Source organism: Crocodylus porosus, unplaced genomic scaffold (genome assembly GCF_001723895.1).
Source record: "Crocodylus porosus isolate Cpor-Errol unplaced genomic scaffold, CroPor_comp1, whole genome shotgun sequence".
NCBI lineage: Eukaryota > Metazoa > Chordata > Crocodylia > Crocodylidae > Crocodylus > Crocodylus porosus.
Window position 1 is genome coordinate 113,232,502 of NW_017728886.1, and position 14,746 is coordinate 113,247,247.

Below are 14,746 nucleotides of genomic sequence, written 5' to 3' on the forward strand. Positions count from 1 at the left end.
GCATGTGTAGCAGGGTCTGCAGGCTCCCAGCACAGCCAGGGCTGGGAATCCTGCAGCTCCATCATAGCAGCAACCCCATGTGGGGTGCCACCACCACTGAGACAGAGTCTCACATCTGAGGGATTCTTGGTCCTGGCACCTTGGGGTGCTGCAATAATTACAAGTCCTGTCAGTTAAAGGACTTTTGGCTGCAGGAGCTTTTTAGTTGCTGGTACAAGGGGAGCCCAGGATAGCAATGGCATGATAGGAGGCGCGATTGTGTTGATCATGCTTTAGATCCTATTACAGTTTTACCTGAACATCTAGAGGGGCCCTAAGTAATAGAAAACAAACCAAACAACAACAAGCTTTCATTGAGCTTTGTCCACATGTTGACCTCCACACAGTTAGCTGCTAGTTGAAATTAGATTTGTTATCTTGGGGTCCATTTCAAGCTCTAGGCATGAATGTATCCTTATGGTCACAGACTCTTCTAGCCAGTTTCCCCAGTTCTACTTCCTGAACCATCCATCCTGATATGGCTGAATGAGGGGATGAATTACTTAGTTCAGTCCAGGTGGTCTCTGGATCAAATCTTTCATAACCACTCTGAACTCCTTCAAGCTGATCTCTATTTTTGCACACTAAACACACTCCTCAGCTGCATCTACATGAAACACAAACTGCACAGTAGCCCGATACTACTGCATAGTAGCGCCAAGTGGCAACAACTGTGACGTGATGCTACTATGCAGTATTAGCCTACTGAGTATTAGACTACTGAGCAGCAGTATCACAAACAAGGTATTTGTTTGTGCAGTAAGTCAAGTTACTGTGCAGTCAGCACTTCATGTAGATTGGCCCTCATATTTCAACAATGTCTTGTCTGGTCCCTTCCCCACTGACCATCCCCCAGTCACCAACATGTTCTCAATAAAATTCCCTCTCGGTTTTAGAGAGATAACCACTTCCTCCAATAAAACTCAATTCTCTGTCAACCGGCCCCCTTTTAATATTAGGGAGTGGTATTCCTTCTTCCCAATGAAAACGTCTTACTCCATTAGCCAATCTCCTGTGGTGGTGGGTTCCGCAGCTGGAACTTGAAAAGGCATTGTCCTTCCCTGCCTCTAGCCCATTTTAACATCTGGGAGCAGCCTGGACCATCTCAGATTAAGAAGCATATACTGAGCATGTACAAACTACATTTTTTCAAAAGTTTATTTTTTGACCAAGGTCAATTTTTATAGAGGCAGCAAAAGAATGTGAATCCCTAAAACAAATACCAGCTTGTTCCCAAATTTCAAAATTACAGCTTACACATGCCGGGAACTTTTAAAAGAAAGTGCCACCAATTTTTATTTATATAACATGAACAAAACATTCTCAAAAATGACTGAACTACTTTAGTCCTGGGGCACCTGATGTCAGATTCTACTCTACCTATTAGGTGCATAAATGGACTTACATGCCTAAGTGTGATTCTCTTCCAAACTGTTCAAGTCCCCAAAAATCCATTAATACATCTACTTTTGTAACACACTGACATTTTACCCCTAATACTGAGTCAGGAAAAATAACACAGCAATAAATGGCATGGGGATGTGTTGGTAATGTAGTCATTTACCTGAAATATTTGTTTCAAAGAGAAAAGTGCGCGTCTCAGCTCCCGTCCATTGGAGTTATAGAGTTTTTCTGAAATAAAGAACAGCAAACAAATAATATTAATGGAACTGCCAGCATGACTAATGAGTGATAAATTTAAGAGGCAGGGTAGCAACGTCCATTTTCTAAAGAAAACTTTCAAAAGATTTCATTCAACCTGAGATTTCCGTCAACCTGATCTTTCCTTCCTTCATACAGCACTTGCCCATCAACCGCACAAACAAGACAGATAGTTAGTTGCCCATGACCTGAGTGAAATTTCCAATGATGAGTTACTCTAACTTCAGGAAAGGTTGGAAGAAAAGTAAGATTATGAGTACCTTTCAGGTGCAACTGAGGAATCTCTAACTTCCTTTCCTATTTCAAAAAAAATGTAGTTTTCTTGGATAGTACTGAATTAACAAGAATGTAGGCTCAAGTCCTCTGTGGGTGCATCTATAGGTGTGCTTTAATGTGCAGTAGCCTATTTTACTGCGCATTAAAGCATCACATAAGAAACCATGACATTATACTACTGCACAATTACAGTAGGCTACTGAGCATTAAGCATTACTTGAAAACAGTGTGCATTCATTACTGCATGTTAAGGCAACCTAATGCACATTTTTAGTGTCTCACATTGGAGGTACTGAATTTAATGCATATTAGGAAAAGCACATCAATTCACATATGGACATGCCATGTTTGTCCACTCAGGAAAGACTCCACGGTACCTACACTCTTAGTTTCCCTACACTGCTTCATTAATGATCCTTCATCCTAGTCCGGAAGGATTATTTTTACGAGTTAGAATGGACAATAGTTTTCATACCTATTCACTCTTTTACCACTGTTCTGCAATGGGCAATAAGTGTACCAAGGTAGTGCTTACTGTTTACATATATTATATATGAAACCTTCAGTGTGGAGATAATTAAAATACCTCACCTAGATATCTCATTTCCAAAAATTACTGAAAAAGTAACAAGTTGAGTTCACTACCAATCCCAGTCTGCCAGTGAAGTAATTAAAAAGAAATGGAAAGAAAAAAAGTGTCCATTATCAGTCCTTGGCCACTCAATCTCCTGCTTGCTATTTTCTTGGCAATTCCTTTCCCTAACTGCAGTGCATGTGATGACTGTCAATGCCAGAAGCAGCCAGACAGTTTGTTCTCAGCATATGTCAAAACAAGGTTTTACTCTCAGGAAAATGTATTTTAGTCTCTTTCTAAGAAATTTAGGAGAAACATTATTTTCACCAACTAGTCTTACTATATATTATGTAGTTTATTCTCCCAATAATGTATAGTTGTAGAAAACAATAAAAAGTTAGAAAATGTTATAAGGGTTTATGAGTACTGAATGTATTCTGAAGGCAAATGAAGAAGACAAAACAGTGCTCAACGCAGTGGCCCATTGTGATCCCAGAGCCTCACCCATTAGCAGCCCCAAGGGGACCAGCCTGCAAAGGATGGGTGGAGAGGATACTTGTCAGATGACATGTTTGAGGCTAGAGTGACTGTAGCACGTGGATGTTCCCACATGACGAATCAACATACTATCAGCTGTTGTGATGTGCAGAAATAAACCTTTCCCCCCACTTCCCTTACCTATTTTTGTACCGTAAGTATTGTACAAAAATAAATCATTTTTTTTTAGCGCTGTCAGAAGGAGAAAGACAATGGGCATTTGAGTATTTACATTTTTAACAGGATTAAGCACTTTTCCCCAATAGTCTCATCCAGTCAGAAAGTAAAACTAGTAATTTTGTTCCTCTCTAACAGGCTTTGTTTTCAAAGACAGAACGTGTAGATCTGGCTTGACTATTACTCTTGGTTCTCGTCCTTGTACAGTTTATGAATTCCTAACAGAGCACAGGAGGACAGGGTTTCACTTAAAACCATACACTGAGATGCACTATTTAATTACTCCACCTTAAAAAAATGTACTGGCGCATGCAAGCACATCTCTTGGCTGGATAAAGAGGAGTCTTGTCAGGAAAGCTTAAAGAATAATGAGGCAGGAGGAGTATTAAGACCTGGTTTGTTGACTTCACGTGCTACAGCACGCAACTACTTTTCTGTGAAAGAAATCTCCATCTGGCATTTGTTACAACTAATTTCCCTCCATTCATGTAAGTCACTGGCATCATTTTAAATAGAGCCACTCCAAACAAGGCTGCACAGTATCATTTGAATGAAGAGAGGCACAAAGTTGCACATAAATATAAACTTTTTAACAAATGCCATCTGTGGGTCCTTTTCTTACATGAGAGGAATGATCATCCCTGCCTGCAGCAAAGTAATTGTGAAATACTGTTATCGTACTATAACACTAGTTATTTTCATTAGACCATGCAGCTCTTTTGAGAATTCTCTGAAAAGAACCAAGTCAAACATTTTTTCCTTGTGTATTTTTCATACACATGGTGTAACATCATCCCTGCATATGAGCAGAGGCAGCTCTCTTATTCGCAACAGGGACAGAAGCCTGTAACTACAGTTCCAAAAGAAATCACTTGAGTTAAAGATTATCACTAGCTACCACTATTAGTATTAAGTCTTACAGTCTCAGCATCCAGCTGCCAGAGAGAAGCATAATCACAAACAATTGGGCAGGTCTAGCTTCATCTAGCAGGGGGCAACAAGATACATGAGATGCTAGTTAACACTAACAACATGCAGCAAACTGGAGCAAAAGAGGCTAATTCATGTTCACAGGTCTGTTTGCACATTCAAAGAAGCTGGCAAGCGGAGTCAGAAGTACAGAATTCAAACCATTACAGTTGATTCTAAGTAATCTCTTTACATGTTGGCAATATACCAGCAGCCTCTTTTACACCTGGCACCGTTTCTTATAGTGCTAGGAAACATCTGAAACTTTACAAACCATAATCTGGAAGGTAAGTAAAATACTCCTCTCTTAAAAAAGTTATGCTGCATTAGCAAATGCTTTGGCTGAGCTTCTACTTGAAACACGGGCAGAATTCACCCTAAGCGGCGGACCCCGTATAAGGTAAAGTACTCCATAGATCACTTTATGAAGCTTTTATTTTCATTCTGGTTTTTTGTGAGGTTTTTTACTTCTCTTAAATGCTGTCCAAAAAAGTATCTACAAAATAAACAATTAAGGATACAAGAAGTCTTCAGTGGGTAACAGAAATCCCATTAATGTCAAAGGAATGCAAGTTCAACAAGGGTATGTTTCAGTGCTTATTCTAAAAGCCTTGTATCTGGAGTGACACAATACAAAACTAGCCAACAGGATTTTCTATTTCTGCTACTGCTATGACTTTCTGAGAGGTCACAGTGGCTGCTCTAAGGTAAATGATTTACTGTAATATAAACCACTCCCCATAGCAATTGTTCTCAACATTTTTAGACTCCAGGCACTCCTTGGAAAATGCCAGCTTTTAATTTTATTTTTTTGTTTTTTCCTACAGAAAAATAACAAAGCATTTCTTCTGTTGAAAAGAACTCAGGAAGACCACAACGGGACAGAATTTTAAAATCTCTGGGTTTATTTTATGAATCATGTTTGCACACCTAAAGTGCTAACACTTTGTGGCATCCAACAACACCCTTGAAAAGATTGCAAGGCACCCCAGCGTGCTGCAACACCCTGGTTGAAAATCACTGCTCTAGAAAAATACCAACTAAGGGCAAAAGAGGAGAAGGCAACATTTTTCATGGAATCCACTCTGCCAATACCAAACAGTATTCCACAGCACCCTGGGGTGCCTTGAGATTCTTTTAAGGGTGCCCTGTGATGCCATACAATGTTAGGTTTACAAAGATGATTTACAAGATAAGCACAGAGATTTCAAACAGGAAGAATACAACTATGAAGTTCTCTGCCATAGCGCTTTGCAACAGCAAAACTGCTCAACTATTTTTCTGTAGTGAAAAAAAGAGTAAAAACTAACACTCCTGGCACATGGTACACTTAAGGCGGCATTAATCAGTTAATCATATCTTAAGTAGTTATGTGGACACACCTTAATGCATTAATGCAATTAATGGTGTGATAAAACAAGGAACAAGCCACAAAGTTACTACACAAAAAATATGTAATAACTTTATTGCTGGTTCCTATTTGAATGTGTGACCAGGCTGATTGGGAGTTCTTGATTCCTGTAGGCTCCTGAGGCTGAGCATGCCAATCAGTTGATTGCTGCCCCCAAACACAGGGGCACATGAGAGCCCTTGACTCCAACAGGCCTCTGGGGCTGGGAGCAACAGCAGATCTGGCCTCCCAGCTTCTGGGGCACACTTTGAGTCAAGGGCTCTACTGGAAGCCCTCAGCTGATCTGGGATGCATGGTACACCCCCACAGCTGGGAGCCCAGATCAGGCGGCCACTCCCAGCTCTGGCAGCACTTGGTGTGTGCCCAGGTCTGGTAGTCCCAATCAGCCGAGGGAGTTCCCAGCTGCAGGAGCTTACTACTTGATGCAGAGAGATCCTGGGCTCCCTGGCAACAGCTGGTAGCAAGCTCCCATGGCTGGGAGCCCCAATCAGATGACGGGGCTGATCAGGAACCTGGGCTCTCCCTGCACCAGCAATATGATGTGAAGGGATCTGATGCTTGATCCCACAATCATGCCTCTTGCCATGCCAGTGTACATGGCAAGAGGCATGATTGTGGGATCAAGCATCAGATCTCAGTGCCTTTAGCTACATGTCTGCCTGGGGCCTAAGATCTGGCACATTCAGAGGAGTGCCATGAGTCTATCCAGGGATGCCTTGAGTCTACAAAGGTTGATTGAGAACTACTGCCTTAAAAGAATGCAGAGAGTTGAGAATGAGCACAAGACAATGCTGGTTGGCAACATTAAGTGATTTTATATGTTTATACAGGAAAATGTGAGTGGTTCTATGAGGGCTAAATTTTTGCTGACAACCAAGACTGAACTAATGACCTTCAGAGCTAAAATCAAGAGCTGCTACACTTTGAGCTAAGGAGTCAAGCAGCTATAATTGTGCTTGTTACAAACTTGTGCATGACTGAGACACAACACAGAATAAGAAATTGTTATACTCTGCTACCCTAATGACACCAAAACATGAGGGTGTCAAATAGAAAATAGATTTTCTGTGCAGTGCGGATTTATTGGATCACAGTCTTAAACATAAGTATATTTGGCACTGCCACCAGCAGTATTCCCCACAGCTGTGTAGTTTCCCCACTCACTGTAAATAAAATGATTTTATTTCTAAATTACCATTACTATCTGAAACACCCTTGTGCATGAAGAGATGGTCAGAGGCCTGAACCCACTTAAATGCTAAGATTGTATTTTTATGTGTATATAGTAAAAATATGTAAAATATCTTATTTCCTCTGTAAAAAAGAGAGAGGAAAGAAGGTAGCTTGTGTAGGTTAAGAAGGCCAAAGTTTCAAGATGTCATTCTGTAGTGATTTGTTTTAATCAACTATTACCACTAGAGGGCATCAGTTATTGTTTCTAAGGGAGACAAGGAACACTGTCTCATTCACTATAGTTTCCTCCTACTAATAATGGGTACAGAGTGAGGTACAGAACAGATGCTAATCTGCTACATTGGTGACCTGGGAATCCAAAGTTTCTCTAACAGATTCTATGTCACAGAGAGATACCAAACAACAGTAAAGAGACCACAAAGCTTCAATGCCAACCCTAAATGTTCAAAATCGTAAGCCAAGCCCCTCAACACCACAAGATTTTTAAAAAATAAAATTTGGAATTCTTTTTATATGTTTCTTTTAATCCCACATCTAGGATGCACTTGAGTACCGTATTTATGTTTTTTTCCAGCCATCAGGGGCAAAAACCTTACTTTTTATAGCTGTGCAACTAGCTGTACTACTGGAGCAGTAAGAAGAATATTAAATATTGCAAGACTTGTAATAACTGCAACTCTAAAAAGGTATTGGTTTCCTCATCTTCAGCGCCCTGTGTTAAGGGGCTGCATACCACAGAAGCCAACTATTAATTGTCAACCATTGTCTCCCTAAAACATGTCCTCTTACAAACAACTCCCCTACATCAAAACCAAACCAATGAATAGGGATTTCTTCCAAATGCATCACTGTATCAGGGCAAGTGGAATTTTCTCTGGTGAACTAGGCTGTAACTGGCATATTTTACAGTTACTGAGAAAGTAGCCTGTTTCATTCCTTCATTTTACGAGACTTGGATAGTTCGGGAGGATCCTACGTATTTTCATGTATGACCTTCAAAGGCTTGATGCAGCATGAAAGGGTTTCATTGTTTAATATTTTTCTTCCTTTTGCTGTTATGGGAAAAATAAAGGAACTAGCAAATAATGATTTGCCTCCCTGCCTTTAATAAGATCGTGACTTTTCTTTTGCATACAGGTGGGAGAGGAGGCAGTATATGAGGGGCAGAGGGAAAGATTACACATTCGATTTACAATTTAGAAATACAGATGCATATATGTATATCTGGACTGAATAAAGGCTGATTGAGTCTCAAGCATAATGCTTGACCTCTGACCACAAGGGCACCCCTTACATCTCACCCTTTTCCATTACACCAGCTGAATTAGTCCCTGGGATATAGCAATTTATGTAGCATCAGACTTTTGTGTTATTGGCAAAGGCAAGCTAACATCTGGCAGAGCACAAATGTGAGTTACTCTCCTTCACTTGCTGCTGCCTGAATAACCCCCATGTTTCACATCCATTCCCCTCTACTCCAAACTCTGATTTCAAGATCCAGAGTCTTTCCTTATAAAAATACAAGCAGCACATTACACTCTGTATTCTATCCCATTACAGGGCACACAGTGTTGACTCAATTAAAGGACATTTGAAAAATCTCCTGGTATTCCTCTGTAAAATGTCCACATACGCTCTGGGCAGCAGTATCCTCTGGTTTCTAATAAACACCAAAAATCTGGCTAGCACTTGGAAACTAAAGATCATATTTTTCAACCCAAAGCAATGAGAAACTTGATTCCCTCCTTCCCCCACAAAATGCATTCATCACAAATGCAGGCAGAAAGTAAAATTATGACTAGAATTAAAAAATAGACAGAAAAAAATTGATTTTTTCCACCAGCAAGTGGGGAATGCGCAGATTTTTTTTTTTCCGAGCAAGAGAAACCTTTATTCTTGCTTCTGCTACAGAGTCAAGTACAGGGTCCAATTCATCTCTGCTACTCCTGTTTTAAGCTGTTGGGATTCCATTTCAATCAACAGATTTACACTAGTATAAAACTGGAGTAATTCAACAATGAATCAGGCTCCTGAGTTCAATTCTGAAGTAAAACTTCAACAGACTTCAACTGATTTCTGGATTGGGCCCTAGGTCCACATAGAGCCCCTGATTAAAAAAATTACTGTGTGTAGAACTAATTAGCACAGCGTACCAATCTTTGATAACACGCCAAACAAATTAATGTGGTGCTCTAAGAAGGGACCTGGGGTGATGCCAAAAGGGGCTTTCATTTTAGTTTTGTTGTTATCCACAGAAGTCAGTAATAAATCCGTTGGCAAGACAATGTTCTTTCCTTTTACTCCCAGACCCCTACAAAATACATCAGTTCAAGGGTGAGATTCATTCAAGGGCACATTGCCCACTATTACATTAACACAATTGCTGTTTTCCTGAGATTACACCGTTTTGCATATAATTAGTCTTATATTTTTTAAGCTACTCTTTCTATTTCTTTCTCTCTGTAAATATAAATAGTTTATTACATATTCATTACTGCAATATGTGTAGCTCAATAATTTATACTTTATATTCCCTCTCTAATCCAGGGGTGCAATGATTAGATTTTATAAGGAAAAGTATTTTTTGACAATGAAGCATGGTCTGATGAAAAGCAACAGCCCAAAAATATGTTACACTAAGTTTGGCAGTGAAACATCAACCCCATGTTACTGTTAGCACCAATTGAGTCCAAAGGATTTCCAGACAGTTTCACAAAACAAGGAACACAGTCTAACAATTAGAATAAAACCTACTTCAAGTCATTTTCAGATGCAAAAAGCAGCTGTTAGTGTTATTCATCTGAGACACAGTGGCATGTCTACACATTCATTAATGCGCAGTAGTTACTGCACATTTAGTTTAGTACTTCCTTAATGAAATACTAACTAAATGCGCAGTAATTACATTTACCAGACAGTAGCATGGCGCATGGTTTTTTCATGACAGTTACTGCACAGTAGCCTAATAACACTGTGCAGTAGCTTACTAGCATGGTTTTTGAAAGGCACACTATTGCACAGAGTTATTAGGCTACCATGCAGTAAGCGTTTCATGTACATGTGCCCAGTTTCTCCTCCAAAGGGAAAGATGGCAGGGAGGCAAAAGATAGTCATTCACAGTGGGTAATAACGCTGTCTGGAGGCACTTCTATACTATCCTGCAGAAGACCATCTGTGCAAGACACCTCCCACAGGTCAAAAAAGAGTTGGGAGGTAAGGCAGCCACCAAAGTAGCATAAGATACTTTCTCCACCCCACCTGGAAGTCCACAGAACACTTCTGAGTAAATTTATGCTGAACTTTATCCCCAAGTCCCTTGTGCCCATTACAAAAAGGAGCTGAATTTGGCGGTGGCAGGAGTGTATCTACAAATCTGTGAATTTAGCAATGGGAACTCCAGCACGTTCCACAGCATGAACTGCAGGGGAGAAGAGACATCTTCCATACAATGCATCTAATCTCAAGGAGTCTCCTGTCTTGGGAAACAGAAGAACAGATATGCTGTCCTCTGGCTGAGCACACCCATTTGGGATACTTGCAAAGGATAGACTACAGATAAAGAGATCCTATTTGGAAAAGTAGAATGGTTCCCTAAATACCTTGCAATAACCTCCATTGGTCCAAGAGTAAGGAATGCTTATTAGAAGCCCAGCTTTTGCATTCTTTCTTCTGCTAGTTAGTGGATAGGTTTACAATGTCCAATAGGACTATCATTTCTGATACTGTAAGCCGTGAGACATAGTAAAAAGAAACTTGCAATTCAACACAAAGCACATCATCCTTCTGGGAGACTTGGTCACCACCTAATCACTTTCCCACCCAAATATAGAAAACTATGTGAAGGGAATGAGCCGGGATTCAATGATCTGGGAAAGAAGACTGGAAAATTAGAAAGAAGGAGAGGAAGTAATGGAAGGAAGAAAGCCAGAATACAAGGAGAAGCAGATCTCTCAGGCTGCAGAAAATTAACAGTACAGAAGATAAATGAGAGTGCCATCAAGCAAGAGAAACAAAGGATGAGAGAGAGATACATGCCTTCAGAAAACTATGTTAATCACCAACAAGAGGTGACTGTCTCAGCAAGTGAATTTGGGGATATAAAATACAAAAGGACTAATGGAAGAGGTAAATCATTCTATCCAAAGCGGGAAAGAAAAGAAGGAAGAAACTTCGCAGGGGCGTGTTGGAGGTCACCTAGATTCCCAAAATTCCAAAGCGAGGTTGTCCTGTCTTCATCATCTCCCCATACTGAAGGTTAAGGGGAATCCAAACCAACCCCTTCTCTTTCTTATTTCTACTCAATTCTGGCTTACCTTGTCTGACTTTATGCAAGCTTAAATTTGTCAGGGCTAAATCATTAACAAAAGCTCCCTCTTCACAAAGCTTGTTAAACAACTCCCCTCCCTCCCACACACCTCTCCACTATATGCATGTTGAACTAATGGAGAAAACCATTTATCATACTGTCCCTAAACACCAAAGCAAATAAATGCTAGTGATTTACAGGTTCACAGGAAAGGGATGTGATGAAACATAGTAAATGTTTCTATACTTAAATGTAATAAGAAACCTTTCTCTTCCATATGGGGCATGTTGGAGTTAAGGACATGGAACCCCGGGACTCTTCACACGTTATTCCTCCACCATGCTGTGAATAATGGATAATTTTGCAAAACTGACAGTGTAATAACTCCCTTTCACCGTCTCCCTCCCCACGCCCCGTGTCATTCACCTTGGCATACTGAGGGCCTACCTACTAAAAGGAAACAGCAAGAAGGGAATGTAAACTGATAGAATTGCTGAGAACAAGGCAAGAGTGGCCCAAATAAAGCATTCCTACAGCAGCCCAGGCTTTGTATTTGCCTATAAACTGTGTGTGTACTCCATACTGTAGCTGCCCATTTCAATTTACTCCTGCTATTGCTAGGAGGCAGGACCAGAGGTGGGAAATGGACCAAACACAAGATACTACAACAACAGGATTTGCATTCAACTGGGTAGGTAACTAGAATTGGACAGAATGTTAAAGTCAATTTACTAAAACAGGGTGTTGTACTGACATTATAGACAGAAGCAGCAACAGCTTGGAGATGCTTAGGTGACTCAGCTATTTTAGCTGTAAGGAATGCTGGTTAGGAGTGCCCATGTCTCTTAAGAGAACCAGACTGCAGGGATTGTTTGTTGATCAAAAGCTTCATGGAATTGGTTTTACTAGACTGAAACTTTCAGAAGTTATTGGAAGGCCAAAGCCAAAACCAGAGACTTTCTTTCAAAACTGAATAAGAAACAGCAGGGAGAATAATTCTTGTTCTAATTTTACTGCTTCAACACATTCTGATTGCATTGCCAATCTTTCTTCTCCTTTCGCTATCCACTTTCTCTTTGCAACCATGCAAGTTAGAACACAAGGTTCTTATCAGCCATAAATGACTACTTTCAAGTACGGGGCTGGATGGGTTTGGTGAATCTTGGTGGGGAAGTCTTGTTGTTTAGCAGTAATAAGCAATCTAATACATTGGCAAAAGGAAACGGCATAGTGAATTTCTGGTTAGAAAATTGTCCCCATGGGAATCAGAACAGAAAGCAGCATTAGAAAGAAATGCCAGAAGAGCTCTTGAAAAAGGATGCTGCTATTAGAAAACAAGCTACTCATTTACAAATAACTGAAGAAGCCCTGTTGTTTAAAGGGATCAGTCCCAGAATGGATCTAGTCATATGATAGGAACACTTTCTGCAGTGTCCTATTCCTACAGCCCCAGTCCACTCACTATTATTCCCTTAAAATTTTCAAAGGGCCCTTGATTCATTTGTTTGTAATTTAAAAGTAGGATTTTTCTTTTAAATATACGGAAATGTTACAATGATTCTTCAAAAAATGTTGAAGAAACATTTTGAGAGGAGAAGAGGCGGTGTGTAGTTCAAGTAACCAGAACATATATTGTAGCATCGCATTATAGAAAGTGGTGATGGAAAGGAGTTTGGAGGTTATCGTCTTCATCCCTCTACTAATGCAAAATTATTCCCTAGGGAATAATATAGTAAGAAGGTGGTTGTTATCCTAAAACATGTGTTATATAATTCAAGAGAATGGAGCCAAAGAAAATTGCTAGAAAAGAAAATGATATAGAAGTGCTCATTGTTCCCTTTAGAGATTATTGTTACCAATTTGTGGTTAAAAATATAATTATCTAAAAAAATATGTAAGTCAAGGCAAATCTTTAACATTTGTTTCAATTTATTACTTAGTCCTTGAATTGCTCAACTGGTACATGTAAGATGAAAATACGTCAATGTTTGTTGGGTCATGAGAATTTAATAATTTCATCCCTTTCTCTTCTGCCCCCTCCAGTGTCTTATCTCACCGGCCAACATACTACTGTTTCATTTAAACCAATTAATATTGTTATGCTAATTGGGATAGCTGGCTTTAGCAGGTTACCATAAAGAAAACACAAACCAATCAAATCACCTATCAGCTGGACTTAGTCACAATCTTTTTACCTGTGCTTACCAAGAGGTAAAATACCTGAGTGCATAGAGATCTCAGGATTTGTGGAAGAACTTGGACATTTTTCTTGGAATCAGGCTGAAATGAAGCATTACTGCTGCATAAGTTGTGCCAAAGGACATCAGAAATAAGTTTATGTCCAAGGCTAAGGAAGCTCCCATTCTTTTTCAAGCAATATACCACTACACCAGACTGAACTTCTCAGAATCAATCACCTCCTAGTTGGCTGGATGTGCTCCAATGCACTCACACTATCAGCTGCTCCAAATTCAGACATCCAGGATCAGAGCATTCAATTCATTAGAAGACATCTGGGTGGCAGGTACCAGGAACCCACCTGAACCTCATGCAGAACTTTAACATCCAAGAAAACACATACAGGAGAGACAGGGAGAGAGAAAACTGTGCTGCTCTTTTATAGCTAATGATTTTTCACACACACACATGACAGAGTGAGAACGGTGCTGCCTTTTGGATATCCAGTGATTTTTCAACCAGTCTAATTTTTCAAGGTCTTGCTTATAATTTTCTTAAGCATTAAAGGTCAATGCAGAAGTATTAATCCCCAAACCAAGTGTAACAGTACATGTATCTGCTATGGAGAAGCACTGTAATAGTAAAGAAGTATTATTAGCTATGTTTATTGTCAAAAAAATCAAGGCCCATAACTAGGACTCTTTTTTGTTACGCGGTGTACAAACTCATAACAAAAAGCCAGTGCTGACCTTAAAATTGAAATAAGTGAAATAGGGAGTTCACTAAGCAGCTGGAAAAAGAAGGCATCTCTCCTCAGTGTCTCAGCGTGCATTTTATTAGGATAACAGCTACCTCACATACTTCTGAAGAATTCTCACAGCATTCAGTATTTGCTTCATTATTAAAAGTGCCATTCTGCTTTGAAGAAATCATATACAACATAGAACAAGAGAAATGTATTTGGGCAGGGAGGGCAAGGTTACATAGAAACCACAAATTTTAAGTTAGAGAGAGACGTGAATAGATGAGTTGTTCAAGACACTGCACGAGTACAGGATGGTGGCCAAGTGGCTAAGCAGCAGCTCTGCAGAAAAGGATGTGGGGGTTACAGTGGATAACAATCCAAATGAGAGCCAACAATTTGCCCTTGTTGCAAAGAAGCGTAATGGCATACTGGGCTGCATTAGTAGGAGTGATGCCAGCAGATCAAGGGAAGTGATTGTTCCTCTCTATTCAGCAGTGGTGAGGCTACATCTGGAGTATTGTGCCCAGTTTTGGTTTCCCACTCCCCCAAAAAGGATGTATACAAATTGGAGAGAGTGCAGCAGAGAGCAACAAAAATGGTTAGGTAGCTAGGGCACATGACTTCTGAGGAAAGCCTGGGGGAACTGGGTTTATTTAGTTTGGAGAAGAGAAGACTGAG

General features: G+C 40.0%; 1 protein-coding gene across 4 annotated transcripts in view; it reads right to left on the reverse strand.

Annotated features, from left to right (window-relative positions):
* The window catches only part of FHOD3 (formin homology 2 domain containing 3), a 640,284-nt gene that overhangs the window by 312,135 nt on the left and 313,403 nt on the right, over positions 1-14,746 (reverse strand). For all 4 annotated transcript variants that reach the window (XM_019540836.1, XM_019540820.1, XM_019540847.1 and 1 more), the window contains exon 4: positions 1,604-1,671. In XM_019540836.1, coding sequence (XP_019396381.1) covers positions 1,604-1,671 — 68 coding nt within the window. The remainder of the gene's footprint in view (positions 1-1,603; positions 1,672-14,746) is intronic.